Source organism: Odontomachus brunneus, unplaced genomic scaffold, assembly GCF_010583005.1.
Source record: "Odontomachus brunneus isolate Ranch 3 - 2012 unplaced genomic scaffold, Obru_v1 Obru_scaffold_119, whole genome shotgun sequence".
In the NCBI taxonomy this organism is placed as follows: domain Eukaryota; kingdom Metazoa; phylum Arthropoda; class Insecta; order Hymenoptera; family Formicidae; genus Odontomachus; species Odontomachus brunneus.
In genome coordinates, this window is record NW_022639569.1 from 1,055,944 (window position 1) to 1,070,793 (window position 14,850).

A 14,850-nucleotide genomic window follows, 5' to 3' on the forward strand; every position below is an offset into this window, starting at 1 on the left:
CCCCCCCCTCTCTCTCTCTCTCTCCCTCTCTCTCTCTCTCTTTCACTCTCGCTCTCTCGCTCTCTTGCTCTTTCTGCCTCTCTCTTTCTCGTTTTCTCTCTCTTTTCTTACTATATCTCTCTTTCATATACTATCTCTATTTACCTCGATCTCTTCATTGCAGTCCCTTACGATCTATCTATCATCAGTATCAGTCCATACAACCCCGTTCATTCGATTCTCTCTTTCTCTCTTTATCATGTCCGTCCGAGTGGAGCTTGCGTGAATGTGTGAGTCCATGTTTAAGCCTCGAGCTTTTCGCTCATCATGCCGGCTAAGAGTGGGAGGAAGGGAATACAATAACCGGACAGTTTTTTTTTCTCCCCGACGCGTCGGGTCTATCGGGAGGGACCGAGCACAAATTCTAGTAATCCCGACGTATCGAAATTCTTTGTAAAAGCGGAAAGTTTTTCTCAGACTCCTCTATATATTTTCATCCTCGCCCCTGGAAATCCTTCGCTCTTTTCTTTTTCTGCCGCTCACAACCCACCCACCCGACCATCCCCCTTCCTTCTTCACCCCTTCGTCCTCACCTATACTCTTTGGAGTATCCTACCTCTTCTAGTTTCGCCTTTAATCACATCATTTTAACACGGCTCTGTTTTATCCGTGCTGCCCGGTCAGTATGTTCTGGAATCACTTCAACACAAGGTAAGAAAAACCAGACGTCGATAAAGCTCGATTAATGAACGAGGATCCATAATGAGATCCGTAGCGGTAACAAAGAATTTGCTGCTGTTTGATCATATTTTCGTGCATTTGTGGTATCTCTCTCACGTATATGTACATAATAAAAATACATCCTGCATCCGATCGAGACGAGTCGTGCGTGTGCGTTCGACTGCGCCTGATGAGAACTCTGGCCTCTCTCGACTTGATTCGCCTCGAATCTCAGCAGGTCTCTCTTTAGATCATGTACCGCCCGATCCGAGATTCCTGCATCTTATTCGTAATATCTATCGATTCCAAGATGACGAGAAGACAGATATCGAGAATTAATGAGCGTGATAAGAAGGAATTGCGTCTCTTGCTTTTTCTCTCTTTCTCTTTCTCCCTTTAATCCCGAAGATATCTATGTACCTTTCAACGTCAACTTGAAAACGATAAGTTGTGATGAAAAAAAAAGATCAATGAGATGCGCGATTGATGCGGTATGCGATCTAAGAGTCTACCTCGACAGTTGAAACACATCCCACGATCGTTTGAGCTCGCACTTCGTCCTCCATTGTTGTTGATCACATTCTCGTTGCATGGTTCAGTTACCTTCTGATTCCTACGTTGTGTTTCGTGCCTTTTACGTTGAGCTTCCGACTTTGTGTTATTCGTGTATATATATATATATACATATAAATATTAACTGTTCATATATAAGTAGTGATTTATCCTCGATCAGTGCTCCAGTGCCAAAGAGGCACTGACTGTAAAGGTTGAAGTATCGTCCAATGTATCCGTTCAAATACGGCAACTGCCAGAGAGTCTGACAGAGAGATACAAAGTTCGCCGGCAAAGTACTGCGATTACATTTCGCGGCGTTTATTCGCGCAGCAATCGAGACCACCGGTGAGCCTAGTGGTTCCTCTTTAGCACTGAGAAGCAAAATTGGCGAAAGTACATCGCATTGAATATGTATCACGAATTTGCATATGCAATGGCCATCAATGCCCGATATCGAGATACTTATTAAACGGTGAAAGGATTCTGTCACATGTAAATGGACGCACATTACTCCCTGATGCAATTTTACCTCAATTGCTTCTGTCTCTTTAAACGACCGATAAGTGCACTTTGCGTTTAATTATAGCGATTCTACCCGTCGCCGATATCGATCTGTCGATGACAACTACGAATCAATTCCACGGTCTATTTTTAAAGTACTTGGACCTTAGGCAAAGCATTATCCGAGGAGGAATCTCCTGCATATATCTCCTTTGTCACGGGCTTAGTAGAAAAAAGCTTCTTTAAAAAAAAAAGACGCTGAAATCTGCAACAAAGATAAAAAGCGAGATTAATTTAAATTAATAAAAAAGACATCCTTAATTTTGTCGTTGATAATATCGATTTCACCTACTCTCTTGTCACTTACAGATTTCTGAAATCTAATTATAAGAGACGGCGAACTGCTAATTTTTTTGCACCGAATAGACCTTTTCACTTAAAAAAAAAGAAAGATAAAAATGAGGAAATTAAATCATCTCACATGTGTGTCCAACACATCATTAGACTTCGTCAAGTGACAGTATCTTTTCGTCGACGTTCACTCGAAGAAAACATTTGAAAAGTGTGAACAGTAAATCGTATTACTTGTAGATTGAAAATTAGTCTAGAGAATAGAGACTTGCTTTGTTGGTAGCGTACGATACACGAGGCACACGAAGAAATAATCTTAAACTACCGACAGGTTCGCGAGGCTTCGTATAATCTAAAAACAATCGTTTTCTGACAGTCGATCGGCGGTCGTACGTGGTCGCGTCGTCACGCACCTCGGCACAGGCTTGATGGGAGTGCGAGTCAGTACCAGCACCCCGCTAGAAGGCTTCACCCTGACGCGAGACGACGGCTGGTTCGATCTGCTGGTGAACGGCGGCGGCGCCGTAACTTTGCAGTTCGGCAGGTCGCCCTTCAAGCCGCAGAGCCACATCGTCTTCGTACCTTGGAACGAGGTGAGCATAAATTTGAATTAATCGCCATACTGCACGTAACTTCTGAACTACGAGCGGACCAAACTAGCCCGAACTAACGGAGCTCGCCAATGATCTCGCCGTGTGAAACGTTCGAGAGTCTTGAGTGCGGGGAATACTTTCTTCACAATGCGCGAGTAGAAAATGTTTAAAATAGACCATTTTTTAACCCATTGATCGAATTAATTAATCACTGAGAATTGGAACCTTCTAGAAATAGAAAATAACAATTATTTGTCTACACTAGGTACGAGCAATGTTATAAAAACTTATGAAAATTATGAAATTCTCGGAATTTATTATTGTAATTGTTGATATAATTATATGAAGCTTTACATAATATACTGAGTGCTCATTTTAATTTATCCATACTAAAATATCTCAAAACCCACAAGTTTTAGAAGGGAATTTTTTAGACAAAAATTGTACGATATTTCAAGAGGGAAGAAAGATGATAATATTTATTTGATTTTAGAATGACTTTAGAAAACTCTCTTGGGGTCAACTTTAATTTTTTTAATGGAATCATATAGTTTTTTAACATAATCGATTCTTCTGATTATTTTATATATAAAAATACTGGAATGTAATCACCGAAAAGTAAATATTTTTTTAGATATTTTATATTTTTATTTTGATACTTTTCAATGCAAAATATGAAATATCTTCTGAAGTATTCACTGTTCAATAACTTCATCTCATAATATTTCTACGTAGAATGACAGGATCTAAAATTTATTAGTTTTAAGATTTTTAATTTGAGATTTTTCTTCTCGATACCTTCACATGTATAACACATAAACATTGTGTAAACGAAAAGGAACTTCACTACATTTACTACTCAAGACATAAATGTACAATTGACTTTATTTTAAAGACATAAAAAGTATTAAAGTTAAAAACACTTCATATGACTATTTTAACAATTAATAATAAATTTTTATTTTTATAACTCTCTCCGGACTTGGTGGATAAATAATTATTACTTTTTGGAATTCGAGAGACAGTTTCCAATGATTAATGAAAGCTCCATCGGTGAAAAATAGTTTATTTTTAACATCCTCCTTTGCCATCAATCCCAGCGACGTCTGGAAGTCACGTTGAATTGGAGATAATATTAAGACGTAACTTATCTCGCGTCAGGTCGTCATAATCGACAAGATCGTCATGAGCACCGCTGAGGAGAAGCCACCGCTCCACGTTCCGCACGCGTGCACGGCTCATGATTACGATCTCATGAAGCCGGTCGTGCTGGCAACCTGGAAGCACGGGTTTCAAGGTGCCTGCCCGGACAAGAGCGCCATATTGGCGGAGTCCCAAGTCATACAGGAGAGCTTGCAGATCCCCGGCACGGGATTGAATCTGGTATACCACAGCTCCAGAGCCGCCGGTTATCTTTCCACTATACAGCTGCAGCTGACTCCGGAGTCCATCCCAGCCACTTTGAACCTGATACACCTGAGAATCACGATCGAAGGTATACTCTTCGAGAAGACTTTCGAGGCCGACCCTGTGATCAAGTTTACCTACGCGTGGAACCGATTGAACGTTTACCGCCAACGCGTCTATGGCGTCACGACCGCGATGGTCAAGGTCGGTTACGAGTACAACGATTGCAAGGATATCATCTGGGACGTACAGACCACGAAATTGAGCGGCCACGACATGTCTATCTCAGAAGTCGGTGGCTGGAACTTGGACATTCATCATAGGTACAACTTCCACGAAGGAATCTTGCAGAAGGGAGACGGCTCGAACATTTATTTGAAGCATAAGCCGAGGGTCATACTCACTACAATGGGAGACGGTCACCAGAGGCCATTGGACTGCTACGACTGCGACGGACAGGCTTCCAAACAACGTCTCCTGGCGCCCGTTGCGCTCGCCACTGCACCGGATGGCTCCATCTTTGTGGGTGATTTCAATCTAGTCAGGAAGATCCTCGTCGATGGAACAGTCAGAACTGTGGTTAGGTTAAAGTAAGTAGACGGTCACTTATATCTATATAACATGCACTGCTTTATATGAAAGCAATTGGTTATTTTGTTGAAATTAAAGAATTTAAGAAGATAAGAAACCCTCACTAGATATTAACAAAAAATACGTTTTCTGTTTTGACAAATACGACAAGTACTTTTCACGCCTAATATAAATTAAAAGACGTCACCCCAACAGCTGAATCTGTTTCATTTAACGATCCTTTTTACAGTGCGACTAGGGTATCATATCGTTACCACATCGCTTTGAGCCCATTAGATGGTCTTCTCTACATATCTGACCCGGAATCTCATCAGATCATTCGCGTTCGCGATACCAACGACTATACGGATCCCGATCACAACTGGGAGACGGTGGTCGGCTCCGGGGAGCGTTGCCTTCCTGGTGACGAGGCTCACTGCGGCGACGGTGCACTCGCGCGAGATGCCAAACTCGCTTATCCCAAGGGCGTGGCCGTTTCCGCGGACAACGTTCTGTACTTCGCGGATGGTACGAACATCAGAATGGTCGACCGCGACGGCATCATCACTACTGTGATCGGCAACCACATGCACAAGTCCCACTGGAAGCCGATACCCTGCGAGGGAACGTTGAACGTCGAGGAAGTGCACTTGCGTTGGCCAACCGAACTGGCGATCAACCCTCTAGACAACTCGCTGCACATGATCGACGATCACATGGTCCTCCAGTTGGCACCGGACGGTCGTGTCAAGGTCGTCGCTGGTCGCCCACTTCACTGTGCCTCGCCGTCGTCCTCGTTCGACACGGAGCTGGCCACTCACGCCACCCTCGTAATGCCGCAAAGTATCGCGTTTGGACCCTCGGGCAATCTGTACATCGCCGAAAGCGACTCGCAGAGGATCAACCGCGTCCGCATGATCGGCACCGACGGCAAGATCTCGCCGTACGCCGGCGCCGAGTCCAAATGCAACTGCCTGGAGCGCGGCTGCGATTGCTTCGACGCCGATCACTATTTGGCGTCCACCTCCAAATTCAACACCATATCTGCCGTGGCGGTTTCTCCCGACGGAGTGGTTCACATCGGCGACCAGGCGAATTACCGCATTCGCTCGGTGATGGCGAGCATTCCGGACGCGAGCGGTGCACGGGAGTATGAAATCTATGCGCCCGACACGCAAGAGATCTATGTGTTCAATCGGTTCGGCCAACACATCGCCACGAAGAACATCTTGACTGGTGAGACCGTGTACCTCTTCACATACAACGTCAACACCAGTAACGGTAAGCTCAGTACGGTGACGGACGCGGCCGGCAATAAGGTCTTCTTGCTGAGGGATTACAGCAGTCAGGTGAATTCGATCGAGAACACGAAGGGGCAGAAGTGCCGGCTAAGGATGACCAGGATGAAGATGTTGCACGAGCTGAGCACACCCGACAACTATAACGTCACCTTCGACTATCATGGACCTACAGGTCTGCTGAAGACTAAACTCGACAGCACCGGTCGTAGCTACGTCTACAATTACGACGAGTTCGGCAGGCTGACCAGCGCAGTGACACCCACCGGCAAAGTGATCAGCCTGACTTTCGATCTCAGTCTGAAGGGTGCAATCGTGAAAGTCGGCCAGAACAACAGGAAACCCGTCTCGATGCTGATCAAGGGATCATCAGTGGTTACGAAGGTCGGCGAAGCTGAACAGAGGACGACAGTCCTCGCCGATGGCTCAGTCGGAAAAGTTACGTCGTGGGCTCACACCGTCAGCACCGACACTATGCCGTACTCGATCTTGGCGGAGATCGAGCCTCTGTTAGGCGAGAGCTATCCTGTCCCGGCTAAGCAGCGAACAGAGATCGCCGGAGACCTAGCTAACCGCTTCGAGTGGCGGTATTTCCTGCGGAAAGTCCAGGGGAATAAGAATCGCGGTAACTCGAAAGCGGTCGCCCAAGTCGGCAGGAAGCTTCGGGTGAACGGCGAGATCTTGCTGTCTCTCGAGTACGATCGAGAAACGAACACCGTGGCTGTGTTTATGGACGATCGAGTGGAATTACTGAACGTCACGTACGATAGAACGGCCAGACCCGTGAAGTGGGGTCCGAGGAACGGCATTTTCGCTGGCGTCGAGCTGGAGTACGATCGATTCAGCAGACTGACGAGTTGGACGTGGGGTGACATCAGCGAAACTTACGGATTCGATCGAGCCGGCCGACTGTACGAGATCAAGTACAGTGACGGAACATCGATGGTGTACGCCTTCAAAGATATGTTCAGCAGTTTGCCTTTGAAAGTTACCACGCCGCGTGGAAGCGACTATCTTTTGCAGTATGACGAAGCGGGAGCGTTACAGTCACTAACCACGCCGAGAGGACACATTCATACCTTCTCGCTTCAAACGTCTCTTGGATTCTACAAGTATCAATACTATTCGCCGATGAACCGGCATCCCTATGAGATCTTGTACAACGACGACGGTCAGATTCTCGCTAAGGTGTACCCGCATCAAAGTGGAAAGGTTGCTTACGTTTATGATCATACTGGAAAACTGGAAACGACGCTAGCCGGTAAGTAATTACAAGCGGTTCGTTGATATTTAATCTTTACGGTTACACGTTATCTTTACTATACACGGTTATTAATCTTTACTATATACGGAGAAAATATTGTAGTAAAAATTACAACTGAATATTTATAATCACTCTAGACTATGCAGAATTGTTACCAAAATTATTATTATATATATTTGTACAAAAATGTTACACACGTTTCATTACAATAATTTTGTGTAGTCTAAGAGTGATTATAAAAATTCAGTTGTAATTTTTATTACAAACCCGAAGGCGCTTCTAGGAATCAATGTGGAACAACCAAGTGTTTTGGTCAAAGTCCAAAATAGTTTTCCGTCTCAGCTTTTGACTGTAATGTGATTGTAGTCAATCCTAGAAGTGACTAATATGACTGATCAAAGTTAGAAAATAAAAAATATGAATGTATTATAACAAAAAAATACATCTTTTATAGGGAGGAGACTTCGCCCTTCACTCCGTTAAAAATCTAGATTAAGTTAGCCTATCCTACAATATTATGACAATATTGGTGTTAAAAAATGTATATTTATGCACTTTAATAAACAACGTTCTCACAATGATATAAGGTAGAGTTAATTTAGATTTTTAGTGGAGTGAAAAGCGAAATCGCAAAAGTGTATTTTTTAAATTTGTTAAATGCACACGATATCGAAGAATTATATATTAAAAAAACTCAGGATGATGATCTTTATAATATATTTACAATATAAAATAAAAACTAAATAAATGAATAAATAAAAATATAGCATACTAATTGTGCAAACCATAATTCTTTTCTTTTCTCAGGACTCTCGTCAATACATTACACCTACCAAGAGACCACCAGTTTAGTGCGCAGCATAGACATCAACGAACCGAACTTCGAAATGCGCATCGAGTACAAATATCATGCTGGTATCGTGAAAGACGAGAAGATCAAATTCAGTAGCAAGAGCGGCATGGATAACGCCCATTATCGCTACCAGTACGACGGCAATGCGCGCATATCCGGCATCGAGGTCGACATCAACGGCAAACAGCTTCCGCAACTTCGTCTCAAGTACAATCAGAATTTCGGCGTGTTGGAAGGCGTCGGCGATCTTCGGATATACAGGAACCTCTTCAACAGATCTGTTATGCAAGACAGCAGCAAACAGTTCTTCACAGTCACAGACTACGACGAGCACGGTCGCGTCAAGACCGTGCTGATGAACATCAGAACGTTCGACGTGTTCCGTATGGAACTCGAGTACGACAATCGCAATCGCATCAAGATGAGAAAGCTCACCATCGGCAAGGAGGCGATTGAAAAGAAAGAGGGCTCTCGTTTGGAGAAAATAACTTACAACGCGGACGGTCATGTGCTGGAGGTGGCGGACACAGAGAACAACTGGCAATACGCGTACGACGAGAACGGTAACGTGATCGGCGTGACTGGGCACAACGGAAAGATCGCCTTGGGCTACGACAGTGGCGATCGAGTGGTCCAGTACGGCGATGTAGAATTCAACTCGTACGACGGACGCGGCTTCGTAGTGATTCGCGGCGAACACAAGTACAGGTATGTATTTTCTGCTCTTTCAATTGCGCTGGTTTCCGATCATTTGGGACGATGAAAAAAAGTATTGAACGTCAATAGAATGTAACCATATTTCATGAAATTTATTTTTATAACGAACGAAATTATATATCAAGATTTTCTTATTCAGATGAAAATTTCGTGAAAGATGGTTGCTTTATTGAAATAAGGATTGTGTCATGGATTATTGTGTCAAGATTATTGAACAAAGATTATGGATATGATCCATTAGACGCTACAGATATTTTGAAGTACAATACGGGCCAATCATGGTTTTTCTTTAAGCGTTTCAAAAATGGATCGCACTTTTTGTCACACGCGTAATGCACTTCCGACACGAGTCATCTTTACTGCATAAGTATGCCATTTTGAAAAGCAAATAGCCAGACTTTATCTTCTAAGGACATCAGATTTACGTTGCCTACACTTGAGCGCAAAGTATCGCACTTGAGCATAAATCACGCGTAAACGTGATTCGATTGGAATACTAATCACAAAATATTATTTCGTTACAAACATATGTAAACATATGTTGCTAACTCTCTCCTTTTCTCAGGTATAACTCGCGCGGCCAGCTGATTCACTCCTCGGAGCACAAGAAATTCCAAATCTGGTACTTCTACGACGATCGCGGCCGGCTGGTGTCCATGAACGACGACCGCGAGAACATTACGCAATTTTTCTACGCGAACCCGAAGACCCCGGATCTGATAACGCACGTGCACTTCCCCAAGTCGTCCAAAACGTTCCGATTCCTCTACGACTCGCGTGACTTCCTAATGACCGTGGAGACATCCGAGCAGCGTTTCTACGTCGCAACGGATCAGAACGGTTCCCCGCTCGCACTCTTCGACACCAACGGCAATCTCATCAAGGAGATGCGACGTACACCGTTCGGCAAGATCATCAAGGACACAAATCCGGACTTCTATCTACCTATCGATTTCCACGGCGGCCTCCTGGATCCCAACACGAAGCTGATCTATTTGAACAAGAGGCTGTACGATCCATCCCTCGGTCAATGGATGACGCCGGCCTGGGAGCAAATGGCCAACGAACTGACCACACCGACCGATATATTCATCTACCGCTTCCGCAACAATGACCCGATCAACTTCAAGCAGAACGTCGAGTACATGACAGACCTGGCGAGCTGGCTGAAGCTCTACGGTTACGACATCTCCTCGATGCTCGGTTCAGAATACACGAAGCAAATGGTGTATCAGCCGAGCGCCACCATCACGTCGCCTCAGCTCACCCCAGACTTCGGCGTGATGTCCGGCCTGCAATGTATCGTGAATCGCGTGCACGAGAAGTTCTCCGACCTGGGCTTCGTGCCCAAGCCGCTGCTGAAGCTAGAGCCGAAGACGAGGAACCTGCTGCCGCGAGTGGCGCATCGACGTGCGGTGTTCGGCGAGGGTATCCTAGTGTCGCGCGTAGACGGCCGCGCCTTGGTGAGCGTGGTGGACGGCGTGAACAGCGTGGTGCAGGACGTGGTGACATCCGTGTTCAACAACTCGTACTTTTTGCCGCTGCACTTCAGCGTGCACGATCAAGACGTCTTCTACTTCGTCAAGGACAATGCGCTCAAAATCCGCGACGACATGGAGGAGCTTCATCGGCTCGGTGGCATGTTCAATGTGTCTACTCATGAGACAACAGAGCACGGCGCCGGCACTTGGAAAGAGCTGAGACTTCACAACCCGGACGCGGCAGTAGTGATCAAGTACGGCGCCGATCCCGAACAAGAGCGCCATCGTATCCTCAAGCACGCGCACAAGCGAGCCGTGGAAAGGGCCTGGGAGATCGAGAAGCAGCTAGTGATGGCCGGCTTCCAAGGTAGAGGTGACTGGTCGAAGGAGGAGAAGGATGAACTCATCAGTCGTGGCACCGTGGACGGCTACGAGGGCGTCGACATCCACAGCGTCCACAGGTATCCGCAGCTCGCCGACGACCCCGGCAACGTGGCGTTCACCCGGGACGCAAAGAGGAAGAGGCGGAAGAGCGGCAACCGGCGCAACAGGACTCACAGGCACGACTCGTGATTCGAAGACACCACGCGAGTTCGGAGTATCGTTTGGGACTTGATTCGCGCGTGAATCCGAAACGTGAGCTCGAACGAACGAACAAACGAATGGGAGAAAGAGAGAGGGAGCGCGTCGGAGAACAGACGGACGGATGGACGGACGAGAAGAAGCGCGACTCGCGCGCCCGATGTCCGTCATTACCTTCTCTCCTCGACCTCCCTCTCGAGCCTCTTCTCCCCGCGCTTGTCGTCGGGATGGACGGAGATCTACCATGAGCGACCACGGACGCACACTCATGCGTTTGTCCGGTGTCCACTGGCACAGCCTACCCCGTCGATGTGCCATAAAAGCGCGTCCATGCGATCGCGATCGATACTCGCATGATGCCACGATCAACCGTGTCGGAGACGACGGGTGTAAGAACGGATCGCGAAGTGTCAAAATTAAGCTAGTCGCATTATTAACGAAATGAAGAATATAAAGCTTGTTACATGGTGATTAGTTTATAGCGAGATGAGAGAAGGAGACACGAGGGAGAAAGAGAGAATGTGAGGGAGAGAGAGAGAGAGAGAGAGAGAGAGAGAGAGAGAGAGAGAGAGAAAGAGAGAGAGTGAAAGAGAAAAAGAGGCAAAGGTGGCGACTCAACGCGTAGAAGTGTGACAAGACGAAAGTGCGTGCGTGAACTTTCAAGGTGCCGTCCGCGACGAAATCCGGTAGAGCGTTTTCGCGAATTAAAAAAGAGAAGAAAAGAATAAGAAGAAGGGAGGAATAAAATTAAATACACGAGTATTTGATTTGTAATATGTGTATAAATTGTCGGACTTTCGTCGGATCGTCGGTCGAATTTCAACTGATGTTTTCACGCAACAGGGTCTATGAGAGACGCATAATACGCGCGCACGCAGAAGCGAAACACCATGACGGTGGACGCGTCAAGGTCACGCGATGCGAGGCGAAAGAGGAGATGATTTTTGACAGAAGAGATTCGAAATATTTCTGAAATTGTTCAAGGAATAAGACACACATATACACACGCACGCATACATATACAACATACATACTCTTCACTTTGGGATCGCGGAGACGGATGTCGTATTCGTTGGGCATTTTTTTGTAACAGACGCTATAAAATAAGATTCCTACGTGGCATGCGAATGTAGGATTATCCTGTGTTAACGTCTAATTGTAGAACGCTCTATTCAGAACGTTCGAACCTCGCATTCTCTGGCCGGGACGCATTCGACCGCAGGTGGACACGTTTCTTAACAATGTCCGTGGACGTCGCCGTAGATCGCGTCGTGAGACGCCATAGGAAAAAAAGCAAGTGAGCGAAAGAGAGCGAAAGAGCGAGAAAGAGAAAGGGAGAAAGAGAGACAAACGTGGAAAACAGATATACAACAGATATTTTTAACATGACGCAAAAATTGATGTATTAGGTGCGAGACAAGCAACTGTAAATATAGCTACTCAAACTTAACGGTAAATGTAGATAAAATATCGTAACGTGACGAGAGAGAGAGAGAGAGAGAGAGAGAGAGAGAGAGAGAGAGAGAATGGTCGTAAAACTCAAGTGGAACTGTCGATACCGCTTTTTTATATGTGTACACTCGGCATTGCGGATGCACCACTGTTTATCAGATCGATAGTTCCGAAAATGTTCAACCAACCGCATTCGCTTCTAGCTATGCGTTTCTCATGACTGTTAATTAATTGAGAAAGGGGAAAGGAGGATAAGCATTTTATTACAAAATTATATATATAAAGATATATATGAAATATAATAATTATATATGTATGATTATATAATAAGTAATTAGAAAGTATATTTATATTTTTTTTCTCTATTTATCTTCTCTAATTATTTATTCTAATTTTATATTAACCTCTTGTTTATTCTTAACTCTTTCTCACTGATTGCGCGTTATATGAATGAATATTCTCTTTACTGTGTACGGGATGTCAAGCTACCGTCACTTTCGCTTTGAGCACGTTCCCGCTTTCTTGATGAATCAACAGTTACAAGAAGTGCGTAGGGTAAAAACGGAAATGGCTGGTCGAAATTTATAGTAACTACCGATCTAATAAATTCAATAAGGCATCCGTGATACTGAGTGTACGAGAACAAACTACACGACACACACGCGTATAGGAGAAACTTACTCTCGTATCCCCGAGATGACTCGCGAGCGCGATAAAATTCGCGACGGGGAGAGTCGCGAAGCGATAGGGCGCGCGTCGCGAATTATTGACGAGAGAACGCGACACAAGCGCGGCGAGATTTCTCCTTGGGAGGAAAACGCGACATTCGCGTGAAAACGGATGGTCATCGCGTTAATCTCGAGCCAGGCCTACGCACGATCGACACACACGTACACACACTTTATCATCGCTTCAAATCGGCCGGATGCATATATAGTCGCACGACGTCGGCGCTGTTCTCACCGACTGCGCCGTGCAAAACGCGTAATTGGATGTTGCAGAGCCAAGTATTAGGCGCGAGGCACTCGCGCAGCGGAGATCCGTCAAACTCGAGATCCATAGAGTTTACCTTAGATATAATTTCGTACTTTAAAGTGAGATCAAGTGAGCTAAAAGAGGAGCTATGATCGATTGGGTGCTACGGCGCGTCGATTCGCCAATCGTGGAACTCGCAATCATCTCCACGAAGAGGGTCGCCGAGCAATGAGTGATATCAATTTCCACAGCCATCGAGAAACGATTGAAACGAGAATGTTGGGCGATCCTCACGCCGTTCCACCCATCTATCCGCTCGACAATTGTCTCACTTGAGCATAAGACTCATCGATTTCGAATTTGACGCGCGTTCCGATGCCGGGTGCTGCAAGTATAAGCGAACCTACCGATTTGTCGTAGACAACGTAGACACGCGTGTAAATAGTATCGGTATCAAGTAAACGAGCAAGAGCTATTGCGACGTGACGTCGTCGCGCGAAACGACGAAGTGACGCGACGTGAAGAGACAAGCGACAGTCATAACGGGATGCGTCGAAGTAATAATGTCCACAGAAAAAAATAATAATAATAAATAATAAATGATAAATAATAATGAGTAATAATAATAATAATAATATAGTAACGGTAAGTAATAAGAATAATAAAAATATAGTAATAATAATGGAAAACGATAATATTTACCATTGTACGAAAAAAATGCCCCGCCTATCTTTCTACTAAAAATGAAAAATTATTTTTTGAATTGTGTCGTCGAAGAAGTCCTATGTAACCGTGTGTATGTGGGATCGCCCCGTGAGAAAATCTCACCCCCTGCGCTCCACCGAAGAGAGCTCCCCGCACGAAATAGACGAATTGATCCGAATCGACACGGCGATTCATCTGGACGACTCGTGAGTTGCCGATCTTCGAAATCGGATCTTTGCAACTTGTCCTTCTACGTCTCCTTCTAATTGTCTTTCATCTTTCGTCTCAAGTATCAAAAAGGACAAGCAATTCTTTCTCTATAATGTCTCTTACTTTTGGAATTAAAGCACACTCTTTCCGTTTCAAATGTCAGCGTTTATCCAGTCGCAACGCCAAGCGATGATACCGTTATACAAGTCCAGATATCTTTCAGGGAAAGCCTATCCTCCCAACTTCGCGCGCGATGGTCGCGGATATATCTCGTATCTCGCCGACGACGAATTTCCGTCGATTCGTTTCAATCCGCCCATTTTTCGCAGGGCACAACCTTGACCCCTCCTCTCTGTAACTGATATAGCTGAACTCGTCGGTGTTTATCAATATTGGGTAAATAAAGGAGAAAAAAAAAAACGTAAAAAGCGTAGATCGAAGTCTGTGGTTCAGGTCGGATGAAGTAACTGATATAGAAAGTAAAGACGCAAAAAAAACGGATATAACGCATAATTATATAGGGGTACGGTGAGCCAACGTGCGAGCCTACGCAGCTCCATCACGTTGTGTTCCACGTAGGCGTATGATAAAAGTAAAAATATAAAAAAATACATAATCATAACTACAAACGTACGTA

At 45.1% G+C, this 14,850-nt stretch overlaps 1 protein-coding gene across 7 annotated transcripts in view; it reads left to right on the plus strand.

Moving 5' to 3' along the window:
- LOC116849590 (teneurin-m) overlaps positions 1-14,596 on the plus strand; it is a 967,489-nt gene extending 952,893 nt beyond the window's left edge. For all 7 annotated transcript variants that reach the window (XM_032826903.1, XM_032826902.1, XM_032826908.1 and 4 more), the window contains 6 exons: positions 664-690; positions 2,483-2,699; positions 3,861-4,696; positions 4,927-7,235; positions 8,046-8,799; positions 9,374-14,596. In XM_032826903.1, coding sequence (XP_032682794.1) covers positions 664-690; positions 2,483-2,699; positions 3,861-4,696; positions 4,927-7,235; positions 8,046-8,799; positions 9,374-10,862 — 5,632 coding nt within the window. In that variant the 3' untranslated portion in view covers positions 10,863-14,596. The remainder of the gene's footprint in view (positions 1-663; positions 691-2,482; positions 2,700-3,860; positions 4,697-4,926; positions 7,236-8,045; positions 8,800-9,373) is intronic.
- Positions 14,597-14,850: the final 254 nt, after the last annotated feature.